This window comes from Typopeltis vanoorti, chromosome 13 (genome assembly GCF_054136105.1).
Source record: "Typopeltis vanoorti isolate ZY-2024b chromosome 13, IOZ_Tvanoo_1.0, whole genome shotgun sequence".
In the NCBI taxonomy this organism is placed as follows: domain Eukaryota; kingdom Metazoa; phylum Arthropoda; class Arachnida; order Uropygi; family Thelyphonidae; genus Typopeltis; species Typopeltis vanoorti.
In genome coordinates, this window is record NC_143561.1 from 7,501,893 (window position 1) to 7,521,928 (window position 20,036).

Consider the following 20,036-nt stretch of genomic DNA (forward strand, 5'->3'; position numbering starts at 1 on the left):
GGAAAAGGCTTTCGGATGTTAATATATCACTGAGTAAAGGAGGAAAACGCTGATTTTTGAAAATATCAAACTTTACTAATGCTGACAATCTGAATTTTGCTACTCTCTCAAAGCACTCATATTGCTCACTCTATTTGTGCAGACTAAATAATAATGTGAATAACATTTCAACTATAATACTGGATATCACTTTTTTTTTTTTTTTTTTTTGACAGGGAGTCTCCAGATTGACCATCGATACAGTATAAGTATAAAATGGATTTCAAATAAGTAAACAGCAAACAGTTCTGAGAAGAATACAAATGAATATAACATCATTTTTAGTGAACAGAGTTCAAGTTTTCACATGTGAACTGTAGTTTTAAATAAATTGTTTAGGGAGAGGAGTAAGTGGCTGATATATTATTCAGCTCTTTACATCAGCAAATGTTATACTCTTATTTTAATAAGTAAATCTACTATAAGTCTGCAGGATTCCTTAATTAAATTGAATAACTGCTATAATAATGACAAACTAAGAAAATAGGACCACTGAAAGTCAACTGCATCTTGAATAGAGAAACTACAGAACAAGTACATTTCAGCTATTAACTATTTTAGCAACATGAACCATGTCCTTACAGTATATGCAGTGTGGCTGTAGTTTTAAATAGATATATGGATTGATTCACTCCTAAGTGAATCAATCCATGCAGATTTTGGTCTTCTGGGTTTTTTACCAGCCATCACAGAGCATGAAATACCTGTTTTGCTAACCTTACCTTTCAAGTTCTGTTTAAGTGACATCACCACTTGAGATTAACTCTGCTTACATATTTGTGAATGCTAAAAATATCAAGTTCCTTTATGATCTCTTCTGTTCACATACCTATTTTTTCTCAGAATTCTCATATCTGTGGTCTATAGTCTTTCATTAAGGGGTTTTCTAACCCAATTCTAAGGTCCATAAGTTAAAATTGGTATGAACATCATCTTGTATGCTGTTAGTTTAGCAGATTTAGATATTTTCTCTCTTATTCCATATAAATTTATTCAACTGACTTCCAACCACACCAGCTTTGCTTATTCTACTGTCTATTTCCCATATTTAATTTGTCAAATAGACTAAAATTGTATCTAAATAGCTAAAATGTTTTACTTATTTTATAGGTTTTCCACTGAGAATGCAGTTTAAGTTGTCCATGTTCCTACCTATTATATATTTGGTTTAATCCTTTATCCAAGTGTAAACAAACAAAGTTTGTGCCAGAAGTATTTTCAGTACTTTCAGAACTCATGGTAAAGGTGGTATAAGTTCTCACCACTTACCTTAGTATATCCCATAATGCAAAGTACATCTCCTTGCAGACATGTATAATGCTATGCATTAAGGGAAGAGCCACTACCCAAACCGGTTTTGACCTTTATCCAAAGTGTAAGTAAACTTACACTTTGGATAAAGTGTAAGTTTACTTACACTTTATCCAAAGTTTACTTACACTTTATCCGTATATAACTGGTAGCATAGCCAAGTGAAAAAACTTCCATCATGTTCCTACCTATTTTCAGAGATTTGGTGTAATTAATTTTTTTTGCCAAATTTTTACAGCTGTTACTCAATTTAGTTAAAGAATTCTGTATTTTTTAGGACTACAACATTTACGTAAAGCAAAGAGCTAAGTTTGATATCTATAATTCTAATATCGGTTTGATGCTACTTTCTTTCATTACATGATTCATATAGATGATGAATAAGAGTAGAGGTAAAGTGCACCCTATTCTTACATCTGATTTCACATCAAACCATCTTTCTGTATTTCTTTCAATACTAACTGCTGACTTACAACTTAAATATAGATTACAAATTGCTGAGTATAATCTTCCATTTACCCTGTACAACTGTGGCATTTTGAAGAGCTTTCTCTTGGCACCTTGTATGCTTTTCCAATGTTTTTAAAAAATTTTCCATATTAACTTGAATATAACTCACCTTCACATAGACCTGCACCTCTGATTTTACTTTATGAAAAAAAGAAATTAAAAAGTTTTGGTTATATTATTATTATTTGACGCCTCCAGGGAGTCCAAAGACTCATCGAGGGAGGGCACCTGCTGTACAACTCTGTCTCCACAACTCAATCCACTAACCACGCCAACGGCATCTACCGTCAACCACCACCACTAGTATTTCCACAGACAATCACAAACATCTATGCCCACGGTGGAATTTGAACCCGTAGCCTTTTGGCTGGAGAGTGGATACGCTAGCCACTCAGCCTGCCAGGCTGGCTCATACGTGAAGAAAGTTTAAACAGCAATGCACAGGCATGCTTGCAGATGGAAGAAAGCTCCTCCTTACGTAACGTTCAAAATGAAAACAATGCCGAAGGGGAAATTTTCCTTTGGAATTCATTTCAAGAAAAATGGTGAATGGACACTACGATGGTTCAAAATTGGATTATAATAGTTTGGGATAAATAGCCAGGGGACCTTATTTCAATGCCGCTCTCCTTGTGTGGGATAGTTTCTGGACAGACACCTAGAACCTGAAATAGCAAAACAACTTTAGGATGTGATGAACGATGTATCAATTATTCCTGGTGGTCTTATACCTTGTCTACAGCCCTTGGATGTATTGATCAACCAGCCTTTCAAGGACTACATACGAAAATTCTACATGGAGTGGATAGTAGCCAGTGGCTATGACCTGACTCCAGCAGGGAAGATTTAGAGATCATTGTTAGAACTGTTGTGCAACTGGATTTTGAAAGCTTGGGACATGATTTTGCCAGAAATAATTAACTAGCATTTCTAATGCCCTGGATGGAAGCAAAGATGACGCTATCTGGATAGATGACCTTGACAATGCATACGAGGAAACTGCTCTCAAGTCTGGAAGTAGCAATAGCGAACAGGAGATGCTTGGTAAGTCATACACATTTTCAGTTATTTTCTTTTTTTAATCATTGTGATTTTATGATTCCAAAATGATAAAAGAATAAAAGAACAAGCAATAATGAAACTTTTAATTTAATTACAGAAGCATTGTCACTAAAGATTCAAATATATCGCATGATGAAGGCAAGTGGTGGATTGCGTAAATAGCATTGATAATTAAAATTTAAATGCATTCATTTTAAAAATAATGGGACTAATTATAAATTATAATGAATGCTGAGAACTTATTTATCAACATCAATTTATTTTTTTTCCTGAAATACGTTTTCCAAAAATCCCAACACATATCTTACACCATAATTTTTTAACTTTAATTTTGGAGAAAAAAAGTGCGAGTTATATTCGAGTTATGTACCCAGGATTTCTCCACTATTTGTCATAAAGAACATCAGATTCTGACAATCCAGCTTGTTCACCAAGTTTCTCTTCCACAATCTTTTTAGCTTCTTTTCAAATATGTTTGCAAAAATCTTATCTGGATTTATTCAAGTTTCATCCAATTCCACATTTTGAAATCTGCCATATAAATTCTACTTGAAATAGTCTCCAAACTGAGAAATTAATCTTTGTGCCTGGTGTTGAATGGTGTCACTACTTCTTCCTTTATCTGATCACTACTGCCCTGAATGTAACATCCTATATTTATTACTGACCAACAGCAATTATACCCATGTGGCACTTTTCTCATTCTGCTACTTCGACCTTTTCTGTGGATACTTCTTATATTGATGGTATCTATCTTGAATTCTGCTGATGTTGAGTCTATTTCAGTAACTGATTGTTCTAATTCCTTGATAAAAACAATAGGACTTGTTTAATGGAGTAATGCCCAAGATAAAAACATGATGAAAATTCATGAGAGACACGTAATTTCATCATGTGTTTCTGTTTAAGCAAATACAGCAGACTGGAAGCACTAGTCAGTTCTCAGCATTTCTTAAAGGTTATGTGGAAGTCTCTTTCCATTTATTTAGATCTGACTCTTAAGCGAACCCCCCCCCCCCCCCCAAACACACACACCAAAAGTGAATTTATGTATCTCTTAATACTAGACTATGATGTTATTACAGTCAACTTGTACTACAGGAAGCTCATAGGGACTACAAAAATAATTTGCTATAGTAAATTTTCTTTAGAACAGTGTACTGTACCTAAAGTAAATTTGGTCATGATGGGGATTTTTTTTATAATGATATCTGCTACAGATCGAGATGTCTGTAGCTAGTCCACATCCTGAGCATAAATCTACCAGGTACTTTCAATTAGCCCTGCATTTCTCTCCAAATCAACCAATAACATTTTATAGATTTGTGATTCATTGCCTATTATACTGCTCGGGTCTCCAAAAAGATTGTATTTTTTCCTTTCCAATGATTCAAAGAATTATTTTACTTTTTCACTATCAATACTTTCAGCAGGAACACAGAAAAACATTGCATTTTCCAATTTGAAATTTGCTTCCATTCAAGAAGTTTGAAAATGGTTCTGAATAATGAAGTTATGCCTTTCTTGTTAATTATCTCTGCTAAATAAATCATCTTATAAAATATCAATTAGATATCACTCTTTGTCTGGCTAACTAATACCAATTATTTCTGTTACTTTTTAGCTAATTCACCTCTTTTTTTACTGAGGATTCACACATGAATGCTGAAGGTACTTTTATGAACATAAGTTACCTTGATGCATGCTTTGTGTCCTTTTATATCATTGTAGTTCTGATATATACGTTTCACTAAGCTAAATGTTTTTGATTTTTCATCTTTTGGGAAAAGCATCACTTCAGAACCTCAAAATGGAAAAACAATAAGAGACATCACACCCTTTTATTGGAGGGGGAGAGGAGTTTGACATTCACTTGTGTCAAATATGATGAGAATAGACATAGTAGGATTTTTTTTTTCTGAATACTTAAGTTATTCACAATGCATACAAGAAAATTGGCCAGTAAACAATTTACAGAAAAAAAAAAAAAAACTACTGTTAGTGGACAGTACATGGCATTATATGCAGATGACAGATTATAGTGATTGAGTGGAGTAGTAGTGCCCTCCAGCAATGAGTCCCTGGACTCCTTGTTGCACAACACCAACAATAAAAAAAATAAAATAATAATAATCATTTTTAAAAAATGGGATACTAAATCCACGAACAGTCCAAACACAATAATCCTTGCAAAAAATGGAGCTAATAAAATTCAAATTCATCACATGCACATCACGCTTAAGAATTGCATTAAATCTTCATTCTTGGCTAATGGTTTCAATGAGTTCTTTATCAACTAAGCAATGAATAATTACATTTACATCCATCTTCTTCCTTTCAAAAAGAAATTAACTGTACCTCAATAACATATATCAAAGGAAAAACAGGAAATATCTCTAAAATTCTCAGGCCACTTAATATTCAAGTAGTACTTCATACAGTGTCTGTCTGCAAAATTTCCTCTTTTCTTTCATCACCCAAGGCAAGTTCCTCTCCACCGGACTTTTGGTTTCTCATATTTTGGTCAATCTGGAATATCTGCCTCTATTTTCTATCAAGTTACATGAACTTGAACTGTCTGGCTTTGAAGAATATGCTATCTTCTCTATGTAACTACAGGTTTAGAAGAAAATCAGTCTCACACAACAGCAGATATCTGAAGGAAAAACTTCATAAAGAAAGCTGTGAAGTATTACTGAATAACTAAATTTGCAACAGATCAGATGGTTTACATTCAGCTCCTTTATGTAAAATAGTATTACTGACTTTGTCTCGTTTTTCCTAATTTTTTTTTTTTAAATGTTATTTAGACTAATAGAATAACCTTACTAAAACATTGGTATTGCAATATATGCTTGCACATAATTCTATTCTATTCATTTCATACTGTGGATGCCTATGAAACATCAAGAAAAATGTTATGCTAATAAATAGTTAATTTCAATTTATGTTATCTCTATTAATTTAGCTCAATTCATGTCTACCTCATGTTCTAATTCAGAACCGGTTAAGGTTTAATATAATATTCAGATTTTGCTCTACTGACATTGTTATGACATAATTTATAATAGTTAAATGTATTCTCTCTCATGACATTTAAATATATTCTCTATTCTATACACTTCCAATTCTATCTAAGTGCTAATTAATATCAAATGTAGTCTCTTATCATACCAATTTGATTTTGTGAATTTGATTTTTATAAAGAACTTGATAAAGCAATTGACACCCTACTTATCAGAGGATTGAAATGGCATCAAGAAGAAACCATGTTCAGTTTCTATGGTAGGGTGACCACATTTATTTACTTTTTTTGTTTTTATCATCATCATCATCATAATACTAATTATGGGTATAGACCATATTGGTCTGTTCTGGTCTCATTATCCATTTTTGAGGTCTACCCTGCCTTTTCTTTCCGATTAGCTTATATTTTAGTATAGGATATCGGATGTTGGCCATTCAGTTTACACGTTCAATCCATTTTTGTTTATATTGTTTAGTTTTTCTTCTATTGATTTTGTTTTTAGTTCTTTTAAAATGTCTTTGTTCCTTTTTTGATCTAATAATGTGTATTTTGCAGTTCTTCTCATAAATCTCATTTCACTTTTTTATTCTTTGTTTATCTTATTTGTTTATTGCCAAAATTTCACTGCCATATAATAATGTGGGCACTGCTAAAATATTGCATATTTCAAAGCATGTCTGAAATATGCGTACTATATTTGGGTTGAGTGTTCTATTTATCAGGCCTATAATCTGTAAAAATTTTGAAGTTTTTAATTTTATGTCTTTTTCACCTTCACATATTTCACATCCAAGATACCTGAAAGTATTTATCTGTTCTATTATTTTATTATTAATAACTATTTTGTTAATAATAAAATAATAGAACTATTAATAACTATTTTGGGGGTGCTTAAGGGTAAAAAGCTATATAACTGAGAGTAGACCTCCACATAGCCTTTAAAGGAATGTAGAAAACCAACCAGGGCTTCTGACCTAATGTTCAATCCTCACCTTCTCGTGGTGCACCCTGTTGGGTATCTACCTGGATACTGAACGAACGAGGATGGACTGGAAATTTGGGATTTAGCCGACCAAATTGTATTCTTATTGGCTTAAACCAAAATACAAAATGATGGTACAACATGACAAAATTTCATGCCAGATGGGGTTGCTCGTTAATCAAGGCCCCCTTTGTTTTCGACGCGAACAGCGAAAAGTCAGCTACTGAAACAAATCCTAAAACACACCCCAACTCAACATCCCCAGAGCTAAAGATTGGTACTATCAACATAAGAAGCCTGAATGGCAAAGAAATCGAGCTGGCTGAAGAATTAGATAAGTACCATAATAGGGGTGACTGAAACAAAAAAGACAAAAACTAGTGAGATCTTATTGAGCAATAAATACAAAATGTTATATTCAGGAAATGACAATCAAGGAAAAGAAGGAGTAGCCATAGTATTCAACACTAAATACGAGGCTAATCTTCTTGAATGGCAGGCAGTCTCAAGTAGAGTGATGCGGGCAAATATCAGAATGGGGAATTGGACAATGAGGCTTATTTGTGCCTATGGTCCCATAGAAGGTTCTACTAAGGAAGAAGTGGAGGAATTTTTTGATGCTTTAGAAAAAGCAACTGACACAATGAAAAAGGAAAAGTTGTTCCTTGTTGGGGACCTAAAAAGCAGAGTAGGAAATGATTGTCAAACACAAAAATATATTTTGGAAAAATTTGGAGAAAAGAGCAAAGCTAATAATAATGGCAAATACCTGTTGGATTTCTGCTCAGGATATAGACTGGTTATTACTAACAATATGTTCCAACATAAAAATGTGCACAAATTCACATGGAGAGAAGATGCAAGGAATAAGAAAAGTCTCAGTGACTATATTATTGTTGATAGTGATGCTTTCTCCCTGGTGCAGAACAGCAGAGTGTACAGAGGATTTGAAATCAGAAGTGATCACTATTTAATCTTGGGCAGGATAAAATTGAATGTCATATATAAAAGAATAACATGTAAGAAAGTTTTAAAGAGAATAAAAGTTAAGCAGCTCTCAGATGTGAACTGTAGACTAAAATACACAAAGATTATTCAAGAAAAAATGAAAGAGTTTGAGAACAGCAACCAAACCTTGGAGATTCAGTGGCAAGCCTTGAAGAAAACACTGATTGATTCAGCCAGAGAGGCATGTGGTGATGTTGTCTACAAGGATAGAAAAATCAGAATTCCCTTGTGGACACAGGAAGTTAAAGAAGAAAGTATATCAAAAGTTCCTGGCAAATAAGTCAGCTTGTAATCTTAGAGAATACAGAGACAAATGTAAGAAGAAAGCAAACACTGTGTAAAACTAGCTAAACAAAAGTCATGGGAGGCCTTTGGCAAGAATATAGAAAATAAATATCAAGGTGGCAAAATATTCTGGAGGTTGTTGAAGAAGCTTAAGAAAGGAGGAAAGAGTGCTGTAAAAGGAGTTAGAGATGATAAAGGTGACATGAAAACAGGAGAAAAAGATATCCTTGAAGTATGGAGTAATTACTTCAAAAAATTGCTAAATGAAACAAGCAGTGATAGCACAGTGGTAAAAAGCACTCAACAGTCAGGAATACATATCCATACTTGAAGTAGAAAAAGCCATCAAAGGCTTGAAATTTGGAAAGGATTTGGCTGCACTGCATAGTTCAGAAAGCCTGGATAGAAGGACGAATTTCCGATGATTGGAGTAGAGCTCTCATAGTACCCATATATAAAAAGGGAAATAAAATTGAATGTATGAATTACAGAGGTATTTCCCTACTGAGTGTTCCTGGCAAGATCTATGCAAGTATACTTGAGAAACAGTTGAGAAGAATTGTGGAAGAAAAGCTTGGTGAAGAACAAGCTGGATTCAGGCCAAATAGAGGCTGTCAGGATCAGATCTTCACTTGACGACAAATAGTCGAGAAAGCATGGGAATATAACAAAGATCTGTATTTAAGTTTTGTCAACCTGGAAAAGGCATATGACAAGGTGCCAAGAAAGAAGCTATTCAATATGCTACAGTTATATGGTGGCAATGGGGCATTATATTAAGCAATACTTAGTCTTTATTTGAGGAAATAAAGAAATTGTCTAAGAAGATGAAACTAGTTTGCAGTTTACTTAATTAAAACATTGACATTATTTTTTATCCCTTGATTTATAATCATTTAATCTATTTCAAAAAATAAAAAAATAAAAAAAATAAATATATATATATATATATATATATATATATATATATGTAGAAAGTATTTTACCTTGGGTATAATAAATGTTATAGATACCAAGTTATTTTAAACCTGATTTTACTCCATTTCCCAAGTAAGCAAACAGACAAGTAAGTCAAGTTTGCACCTGCAATTATTGCAAGTCTGGGTAACTCTGCACATAGGTGCAAGTCAAGGCAACTCGTGGTAAAGGTGGATAAGCTCTGATCACTATTCTTAATATTTACCCTTAATGCAAAGCACATCTCCTGGAGGAGATGTATGATGCTATGTATTAAAGGCAAGGGCCACTACTCAAACCGGTTTCAACCTTTACTGAGGTCCCATCAGTGGGAGCCAGGCTTAGAAATACCAAGATTTTAGTAACACAGAGCTTATAAGTATTTTACCAGAACAAGTTACCATAAGACTTGCACTACGTGTGGGCTCCCCCACCCCAGACTTGCAATACTTGCAGGTGCAAACTTGACTTACTTGTCTGTTTGCTTACTTGGGAAATGGAGTAAAACCAGGTTTAAAATAACTTGGTATCTTTAACATATATATATATATATATATATATATATATATATAGCAGTTTGTAGTATTAACTTGGTACTGGGATATGTTCATATTTATATATACTGACTATAACCGAGACTAGAATAACAATTAAATTTATTCAAAACGCAACATGTTTCATCGGATTGTCCGACTTCTTCAGGCGCAGGAACATAGAAAGCAAGTAAACACTATAAGAAACATCATATCACGATAAAACGACTGTTATAAAATCAGTTAGCTTTGAATTGTAGCTACAGTCCATGTTGAAGTTCTTATAGTGATACGATGTTTCTTATAGTGTTTACTTGCTTTCTATGTTCCTGCGCCTGAAGAAGTCGGACAATCCGATGAAACATGTTGCGTTTTGAATAAATTTAATTGTTATTCTAGTCTCGGTTATAGTCAGTATATATAAATATGAATATATGTGTGTGTGTGTGTAATAAGTAATTCATAAAAGGAACTAACTTCTCATTTCTGGTAGTACTTATTATATTACATTTCTACTCATCCTTATCAACATCCAGTAGTATATTATTATTATCCAATTATTATTGTTCTGTATTATTAATGAAGCATTTATAAATGAAAAAAAAAAAAAATTATCTGAATGCATAAATAAAACGTATTTCTATTTATGAGATTTTCATAAGGTTATCCTGTTATCATTACCTGTGATATATGCACCAGGCCTTCCCAACGTTTTCTCAATCCTTCTAGCTGGACAAAACAGCCAAACTGCATAATATTTGTAACCTTTCCATTGTAAATCTAAAACAAAAAACACAAGTTGTGGAACAGCATGTTTCAAAGTGAAAACACTGATAGTTACATGAAATTAAAAAAAAAAAAAATCATAATATAAATTTAAAAGGGATCACAGATAAAGCTATCCTTTTAGAAAGATTAATATTTTAAATCAAAAATAAAATTTTTTTGTTTTGGATCAGCTATAATTAACAATGGTATATAAAAGAAACTGTAGTATTTCATGAGATACTTTCAATATTATCAAACTGCTTAGATAGCATCTACCTTAATGAATGCCATAAATAAAATGTCCCATTCTCGGCTTCCTAGTAAATATACTATATCGACAAAAGTCATATGACATACATATGTATAGACAAAGCATTTGATAGATATCAATAATGCACTGTTCTGTTTATGGCTGGAATAACTGTAAATGTTAATTTACAGTTAATAACTGTAGAGGTATCATCAAAATGTTTCCACTAATTTTTGATAGAAAAGCTGGTGACATCACTCTACTTCCCTCTGAAGAAGATAGTTGGTAAGTTCCACTAATGAAAGGACCATTTCTTGGTTGTGCCCTAATTCTGAATTCGATTTCATCCCACATATATTTGCATATCTGCAACGTTCTAATGTTATCTGTCCATTCTACATGCTTACACAATCAATGCTTTGTAGCATAGAGAATTACTGCACTGGAAGGTGTATAGACATTATAAAAACTGCCACAGTATAGAACATCCTACTCTGATTTATTTTTGATGTTTTGGATATTTATAAATTAATATCATCTAAAAACATCAAAACAGTCTGAATAAGCGAGAAACTATGAAAATGCTCATTACTATATAAACAAGAATAAACAGGATTAATCCACATTTAAACGATATTTTTTCTTGACCACAGAAGCTATGCAAAATTGACTATTTGGGAAATGTTGATCAAGTGTCTGAGAAAAAACTATTTTAATACCAACTAGCTTCACCAACTTAAGCTGTTGGCATCTTCAGGGTAGAGGACTGATGATAGGAACTAAAGCTAACAAAACATGTTACAGACTAGACATTAGCAGAATTCTAATTATAAATTACAAAACAACACTGAACGTGTGCAATACACGTGTGGCGCGTACATGATTTCACTTGTTGTTGTTTTAGGAACGTTTTATAGTTGGCACTAAAGTTCATTTCTTGTGTGTTTAAAAACCTAATGAGGGTCTTCCAGATCTCGGATAAGATTAAACCTTGGTTCCTATTAAGATTTTCTATAGAACGGGTGACTGTTGTGGCTTCTTTAAAAATATGATTTTAAATACATATTTAAAAATCTTTAAATATGATTCCACACAATGAAGATGTCATCCACATATCTCCACCATATTGTGGGTTTGGGATCTACTTGAGATAAAATTCTACTTTCAAGATCTATTCTTTTTCAACCACAAAAAAGATGACTTATTTGAATTCCTAAATAAGATCAACTCCTTTCACCATTCAATCAATCAATCAGCTTAAGTTGGTGAAACTAGTTGGTATTAAAATGGTTTTTTCTCAGATACTTAATCAACATTTCCCAAATAGTCAATTTTACAGGATTAATCTGCATATTTTGCTGACTAATATCATCAGGTGATGATGTTGGATGTTAGACAGCGAATCGTATCTGGCATCCATGGTACTAGAGCTTTGCTGGACCAACAGAGGCCACATAATGATAATTCAGTGTACCTCTGACCAATTATATGTCTGACATGTCTCTAAAGCACCACAGACCACTAGAAACTTAAATATTAAATGTAAATTAAATATGGGTGGCAGATAGGGGAGTCCACAATATATATATATATTGTGGGCTCTTCTTATTTTATGACTCTTATGCTATTAGAGTACTCGAGGGTCATGGGGGGTCTTTCCATTTCTGGCCTATATGTATGTATTCTTTATAAATATAAAAATATATTTATTTTTCATATACAGTGATACCCAAAAGTTACGTGGTAGGTGGGACCAACAAAAAGCGCGTAAGTCGAATTGATGTAACTTGGGGTATAATTTTGCATGTAATTTATATATATAAACATACAAAATATTAGTTAATTGGGACCAAAGGTTAACAAAAACACCTATATTTTTTAAGAAATATAAACATAGTCGTAGTTTTTCGTACATAAAAAAAGAAAGTTATTTCAATATCAATGGTTTCATAAAATCTAATAGATTCATCTGACGGTATAATGTCTTTTTCTTGTCACGCAAAATTTCTTCACAGCAAGCCAATGATTTTTTTATTCCTTGCCTTATGGCTACAATTCGTTTCTCGTTAGAATCTATGTCCTCCAAAATCTGTAAACCTTTCTTAATTAAGCTGAGACCTGTTAATTTTGCAATTGTCATGTGCTTTTCTGGTAGAATTGGATCTGAGGTTTCGGTCTCTTCAGTAGCGCTTTGCTTACGCATTTCTATGAGCTCGTCGATTGTAAGCTCCTTGTTATGCGAGTCTAAAAGCTTGCTGACATCTTCACTGTCGACTTCTAAATCTAATTGTCTGGCAAAGTTGACAACTTCTTCTATTACCTCAGCAACTTGATCAGTTTCTGGCAACATTTCCGTTTCGCATTTAAAAAAGGATGGACAAAGTTTTTTCCAGACACCATTCGAGGTTTTTTGAGAAATTTCACCCCAAGAAACTCCGATAATCCTTACAGCATCTAAAACATTAAACTGTTTCCAAAACTCTTTAACAGCCAGGTGCTCATTTTGCCTCATAGCTTCATTCAGACTTGCAAATGAACACTGTGTGTAGTACGCTTCGAATGTTTTGATAACTCCTTGGTCCATCGGTTGAAGTAAGCTGGTTGTATTTGGAGGCAAGAAAACAACTTTTACACGTGGATCAAAATCAAGTAAAGTTGCAGGAAGGTAACCAGGTGCATTATCAATAATGAGCATAACTTTAAACGGAATTTTTTTAAATTGGCAATAACGTTCAACTTGAGGTATGAAGTGGTGACCAAACCAGTCTTCAAAAATAGAAGCTGTCACCCAAGCTTTAGAATTTGACTTGCAAATCACTGGCAAGCCAGCTTTAGATTTTTTTTTTCAGAGCTCTTGGATTTTCAGAGTGATAAATTAAGAGAGGTTTTAACTTGCAATCACCAGCTGCATTTCCACCAAGCATTACTATCAACCGGTCTTTGGAAGCCTTAAAGCCAGGAAACGTTTTTTCTTCATGTGCAATGAAAGTTCTCTTAGGCATCTTTTTCCAGAACAAGCCAGTCTCATCTACATTAAATATAGTTTGACTTCTCTAGCTACCTTCCTTGATGATAGCCTTAAGTATCTCAGGAAAAGCAGACAAAGCCTTTTTATCAGCGCTTGCTGCCTCTCCACGATGCTGTGCCAGTTACAGCGATTTTTAAATCAGTTGAACCAACCATTACTGGCCATGAAAATTTCTTTGGCCGCTTCTCCAGCTTCTACTTTTAGCCTCTCAAAAATCAGCTTGGCTTGGCTACATGCTGTCGTTTGATCAACTGGACAATTTTTTACTCTCACTTGATTATAATTTAATTTAAGCATTGTTTTCATCTCACCAATAATCCCATGATGTTTACGAATTATGCTTAAATTCAATGATTGGGCATTTTTCACAGCAGCGAGAATTCTTTCTTTATCTTTCATGATTGTTCTTACTGTGGATTCCTGTAGATCGAACTTCTTTGATAGCTCACAATTTTCATTCTGCCTTCAAAATCCTTAATAATGTTGAGTTTTGTTTCCAAAGTCAATGTTTTTCTTTTCTTGCTAGCTGTAGAAGAATTGGACTTGCTTCTTTTGGATGACATTATTATTTTTTATGTGATAAAATTTTTATCAAGAACATAACATTAAGCAGTCGCAAGGTTTGTAACTAAAAGTTGTGTATGAATGGAGACTGCACGAAACACATCAGTGCTTGTTCACAGCATGTGCGACAATGGCGAATGCGGCCGATGCCGGAAAGATACGACTAGTGGTGAGGCGTGAAGCAGGATGGGAATACGTACATATAAGAAACCGCATAACTCCGGATTCACATAAGTCGGGGTATGACTGTATATGTATGTATATATATATATGGTGGGGTAGAATATATAGACTCACGAACTAACAGGGCCATCATCTTGACTGTAAGGGAAGTGGCACTCCCATTGTCCTCTAGCTGGATCTATCCTCTTCTTCGAGGAAGATCGATTCACTTTAATCTTTCCTATAAGACCTATCAGCCAACTCTACTTATTTTATGACCCTTATGCTATTAGAGTACTCGAGGGTCATGGGGTCTTTCCATTTCTGGCCTGTATGTATGTCCCCTCCATAAACTTCAACTCTATTCTATTATAATCTACTCTTTCCCCTTCAATATACCCTATTCCTCCTATGGGTTTAAATTTGGAAGAAGACTAGTTCAGAAGCCTCAAGGTAGCAACTCTACCACTGGACTATCCATTGCCAGGCTAGTCACCTAACATGGAGAACATTATTCTACTTTTAAGCAGACAGAGAAAGGTAATCTGAATGAATTTATGGAAAATGACCCTGGAATGGAAAAAGTAAAACAAAAATGGAAAAAACAAAATATAATACATATAGCAAACTGGATTGTAAGAGGAATAGCATACAAAGAAATAGAATTAGACCAAATATTAAATGAAAAAAATTTTCAAAAGCAGTAATCACTGAAACAAAAAAGAAATTAAAAGGCACCTTGAGAACTGAAAATTTTAATGTAATATATAGTGGAGTTGACAGAGACCAAAGAGCACAAGCAGGTGTTATGATTTGGATTTATAATTCCCTTTCAAAACAGTTAAAGCATTATAAATTATGGAATGAAAGAATAATAGAAGCTAGTATAAAAATAGATAGTTATTTAACAATAATTGGTTTATATTTAAAATCAGTTACAAAATATATATAATAAAATCAATAAAAATGATTATGTAATATTAGCAGGAAACAAATGAAAGAATTGGAAACGCGAAAATTAATAATAATATAGGAATATATGGAGAACACACTCTAAATAGGAATGGTAAAAAATTGATAGACTTTGTAGTTTATAATAACCTTAAAATAATGAATTTTTTCCATAAACACATACATAAATATACTTGGGCAGCAAGAGAACAGAAATCAATATTAGATTACTTTATCTTAAATGAAAAGACATCAAAGTCCTCTTTAGATGTTAGAGTTCACAGAGGATATGAAATAAGTAGTGATCACTTCTTTGTTAAAATAAAATTAAGATTACTACCTAAATGGCTACAAATAACAAGAACAGAAAGAAAATTTAAAACATTTGTTTATCAAACAAGATTATTAAATGACAAATATACAATGGCCATATGAACAAAGAATTAACTAATATTTAGATGAAATAAAACAAAATGAAGAAACAGAAATAGAATGGCTTAATATAAAAAAATAGACTAAATACAGTTTCATTTGCTCTAAAAAGAGCAAATGAAACTGTATGCTTAGTAAAGACCAAAAAATTCAATTAAAGAAAAAAACTGAAGATATGGGATGATACAATCAAAGAAATAATCAAAATGAAAAAGGAAGCATATCATAAATGGTTAAGCAGTAAAAGATTAGAAGATGAAATAGAATATAAAAGAATAAGAGCCATAGCTAAAAGAGAAGACAGAAGAGACAGAGAATCATAGAACAAATTTGTTTCTAATTTAGAACATGATTTATATAAAATAAGACCCAATGTATAAGATTTTGAAACACTTAAGCACAGATACTAAAGAAAACATTAAATTAAACACTGAATTGAAATTAGAAGAATTTTTAATTTCTATACAGGATTGTGGACAGATAAATATTTTAAAAAAGATAATTGGCAAACATTTAATGAAAATGAAGAGGAAATAGCTAAAGAAGAATTAGAAATCAGCCTGAAATAAACAAGAAATGGAAAATCACCTGGAGAAGATAAGTTAGGTTCAGAATTATATAAATATGCAGGAATAAGGTTCAAAGAAAGACTCCTATCATTTTTAAATAAAATCTATTCAACAAGTAATCCACCCAATAGAATGGAAAAAAGCAATTGCGATCCCTATCTTTAAAAAAGGTAGTAGACATGACCCTAAAAAACTATAGAGGTATAAGTATACTAAATTCCTGTAGCAAAATATATAGCAGAATTTTAAATAACAAAGTAAAAAAAAATATTCTGAAAACTATATAAATTAAGTGGGTGTTAAACCCAACATAATTTCAAAGCCGAATACAGAAACTCTAAAAGTTTGGCGCGAAAACTGACCAGAGAGCGTGCAGGAATACATCGCCGCCATATGAGTTGCCCTAGCCGAACCTAATAGGAAAAGAAGCATGAACGCTAAAAGCGTATATTGCCTTCAATTGGTTCATTTTGACAGGTTTCACTAGTATGACAGCTGTTACAAACTCATTGGTTTTCATCAGAGACTAGGCAGGAACCTAAGAGAGCAAAAACTCTCAGTACTAGGGAACTTGAAACATCGGAAACTTTTATAGTTTCTGCATTTGGCTTTGAAATGAGGTTGGTTTTAATATCCACTTAATTTATAAAATTTTGCATCGCCGAAATGAAGCCTTTGGCTCTTTATTTTAGTAAGTACTTTACACTGACTGAGAGTTCGCTTACAGAAAATACACCTCTCCGACGCTTCAAGTTCCCTAGTACTGAGAGTTTTTGCTCTCTCTTAGGTTCTTGCCTAGTCTCTGATGAAAACCAATGAGTTTGTAATGGCTGTCAGACTAGTGAAACCTATCAAAATGGACCAACAGAAGGCAATATATGGGCACTTTTAGTCTTCGTGCTTTTCCTATTAGGTTCGGCTAGGGCAACTCGTAGTATGGAGGCGGTGTATTCCTGCAAGCTAGTCAATTTTCACACAAAACTTTTAGACTTTTTGTATTCAGCTTTGAAATGATGTTGGATTTAATATCCATTTAATTTATATAATTTTGCATCGCTGAAATTAAGCCTTTGGCTCTTTATTTTAGTAAATATTCTGAAAACTTTATTTTAGACGTACAGAATGGATTTAGAAAAGGACATAGACCTGGCCTTTTGCCTAAAATTAATAATAGAGAAAAGAAGAGAATACAATTTAGAAACACATAAATTTAGAAACACATATTACATTTATTGATTTTGAAAAAGCATTCAACTAAGTTAAAGGAAGCATTTTATTTAACATATTAAAAGAAAGACAAATACCAAAAAATATTCTAAAAGCTATCATAAGTATATATGAAAATAATCAAATACAAATAAGATTAAATCATGAGCTATCATATACGAGAGATAAACCAAGGAGTCTGATCCCCTTTCACCAACTCTTACTAATATTTATCTAAATGAAATAATAATAAAATGGAATAAAAATTTCCATCAAGGTATTAAACTTTCTCCTACTGTGAACTTAAATGCTCTTCTTTTTGCCGATAACCAAATAATAATTACAAATTCTAAAGATGACTTACAGAAAGATATTTTAAATTTAAATGAGACAGCCAAAGATTATGGAATGATAACATCAACAGAAAAATCAAAAACGATAAACTTTCAAGAGCAAGATCCAATAAGAACTAAAATAGTAATAAATAACAAGATTTTAGAACAGGTGAATTCATTTAACTACCTAGGATGTATGATTACATATGAAAATGAAAAAGATATATACCCAAAAATTGCAAAATATTTAAAAATAACAGGTGTAATTAACTCTATATTTAAATCAAACCTAGTACAAAATAAACAAACCAGACTAAAAGCATACAATACATTAGCCCTACCAGTCCTATTGTATGGAAGTAAAATCTGGACAATAAAAGAAAAAGACACACAAAGATTAATAACAGCTGAAATGGAGTTGGAGGAAAAACTGCAAAATATACTCTATTTGATCACAAAAGAAATGAAGAAATTATGAAAGAATTAAACCAGGAATCAGTAATAGAAAAAGTAAAAAAATATAAACATAAATGGATGGAACATGTTGAAAGAATGAAAAGAGAAAGATTACCGAAACAAGCCTTAAATCACAAACCATTAGGAAAAAGAAAACCAGGACGTCCTCTTAAGAGATTCAATGATGACTTCTAAGGTCAGAACAGGCCAGAACAAGGATTTAGGCCTAAATCCTTGACAGACATGATGATGATGAAATTAAATGTAAATTAAGTGATCAATGGAAATGCATCAGTATAAATGATACAGTGCAAGTGGATATGGACTTGTACTTATGCTTGCCATCACTATCATTACCACTGTGAAATGAACTGGACCTTGCTTAGAAGTCTTGGTTAGGATTTAAATGCAAGTAAGAAAAGCTAAGGATCACTCAAAATCAAGCAATCATCAGTCAGTGAATACGTAAATAATTAAGCAAGCATGCACACAAGCAATGCTATCTGTAGCAGTTCAGTTAACTTGTAGGGTGATCGTGGGAATTTGAAGTGCACTCTCATAATTTTGTGTGGAATAAAGGAGGTTCTGGGGCATCAGTGGTCAAACTGAATCATATATAAAAAAATGCATGTTAGGTGTTGGAAGAGTCCTATAATAGAATACTTGTGAACAACAAACTGATGATCAGAACTCATCATGAGGTACTGAAATGAACTATGTTAATTTCAGTACACCTCAATGTAACATGGTTAATTCTGGAAATTGAGCCAGAAGTACTATTTGTTAATGTAAGAGAGAGAGATATTTCATTAATAGAATCCATAGAATCCTTCACAAAAATACAACCAAACCTGATTATATTAAAAAATCAATACATTTTATAATATTAGGTGAAAATATATTTTTTCTGAGGCCATAGAAAGATTTGGAGAAACGTGTTATCGCTCTCAATATTTAAAAAGCATTCTATTGTGTCTGGCACTGAGGCCTCCTCAACAAGCTGTCATCTTATGGTCATGCAATTGAATTGCCAGCTTCCTCTCATCAGATTTCTCCATCAATACTGGAGTGCCTCACCCATGCTTTTCCTCCTTTACATCAATGACCTTCCCTCTCTCTAACTTCAAATCCTATTCACAGCTTTGCTGATGGCAGTAATCATTCATGAAACCCTGAAGTACTCTAATGTTAGACACCTCAAGATCTCCTATAAACAGTCACTTAAACAATGATCTACTCAACATCCTCAAGTGGAGTGAAGACAATTTAGTAAATTTCAATGTCAAAAAATCTCAAGCCTGCCTTATTACCTGCAAGAAAAATCCTCTCATCCCCTCTTGCTTTTGATAATGTTCCAGTTTCCTTTCAAGATCAGCTTTCTCTTCTTGGGTTGACTGTAACATCTAGTTTATCCTGGAACAAACATATTACATACATACCCTCCACAGCCTCCAAAAACTTGGTGTTCTTTTCCATTCTAAACATTACTTCTCTTCCTTTCAACTACTAACAATTTATAAGTCTCAGATACAACCAACCTTAGAATACTGTTTTCACATTTGGGGTGGAGCACCCAAGACCTCCCTAAGAATCCTCAGAG

At 33.0% G+C, this 20,036-nt stretch overlaps 1 protein-coding gene across 2 annotated transcripts in view; it reads right to left on the reverse strand.

Moving 5' to 3' along the window:
• pea (ATP-dependent RNA helicase pea) overlaps nucleotides 1-20,036 on the reverse strand; it is a 319,525-nt gene that overhangs the window by 197,546 nt on the left and 101,943 nt on the right. For both annotated transcript variants that reach the window (XM_090402685.1, XM_090402684.1), the window contains exon 8: nucleotides 10,397-10,495. In XM_090402685.1, the coding sequence (XP_090258811.1) occupies nucleotides 10,397-10,495 (99 nt within the window). The remainder of the gene's footprint in view (nucleotides 1-10,396; nucleotides 10,496-20,036) is intronic.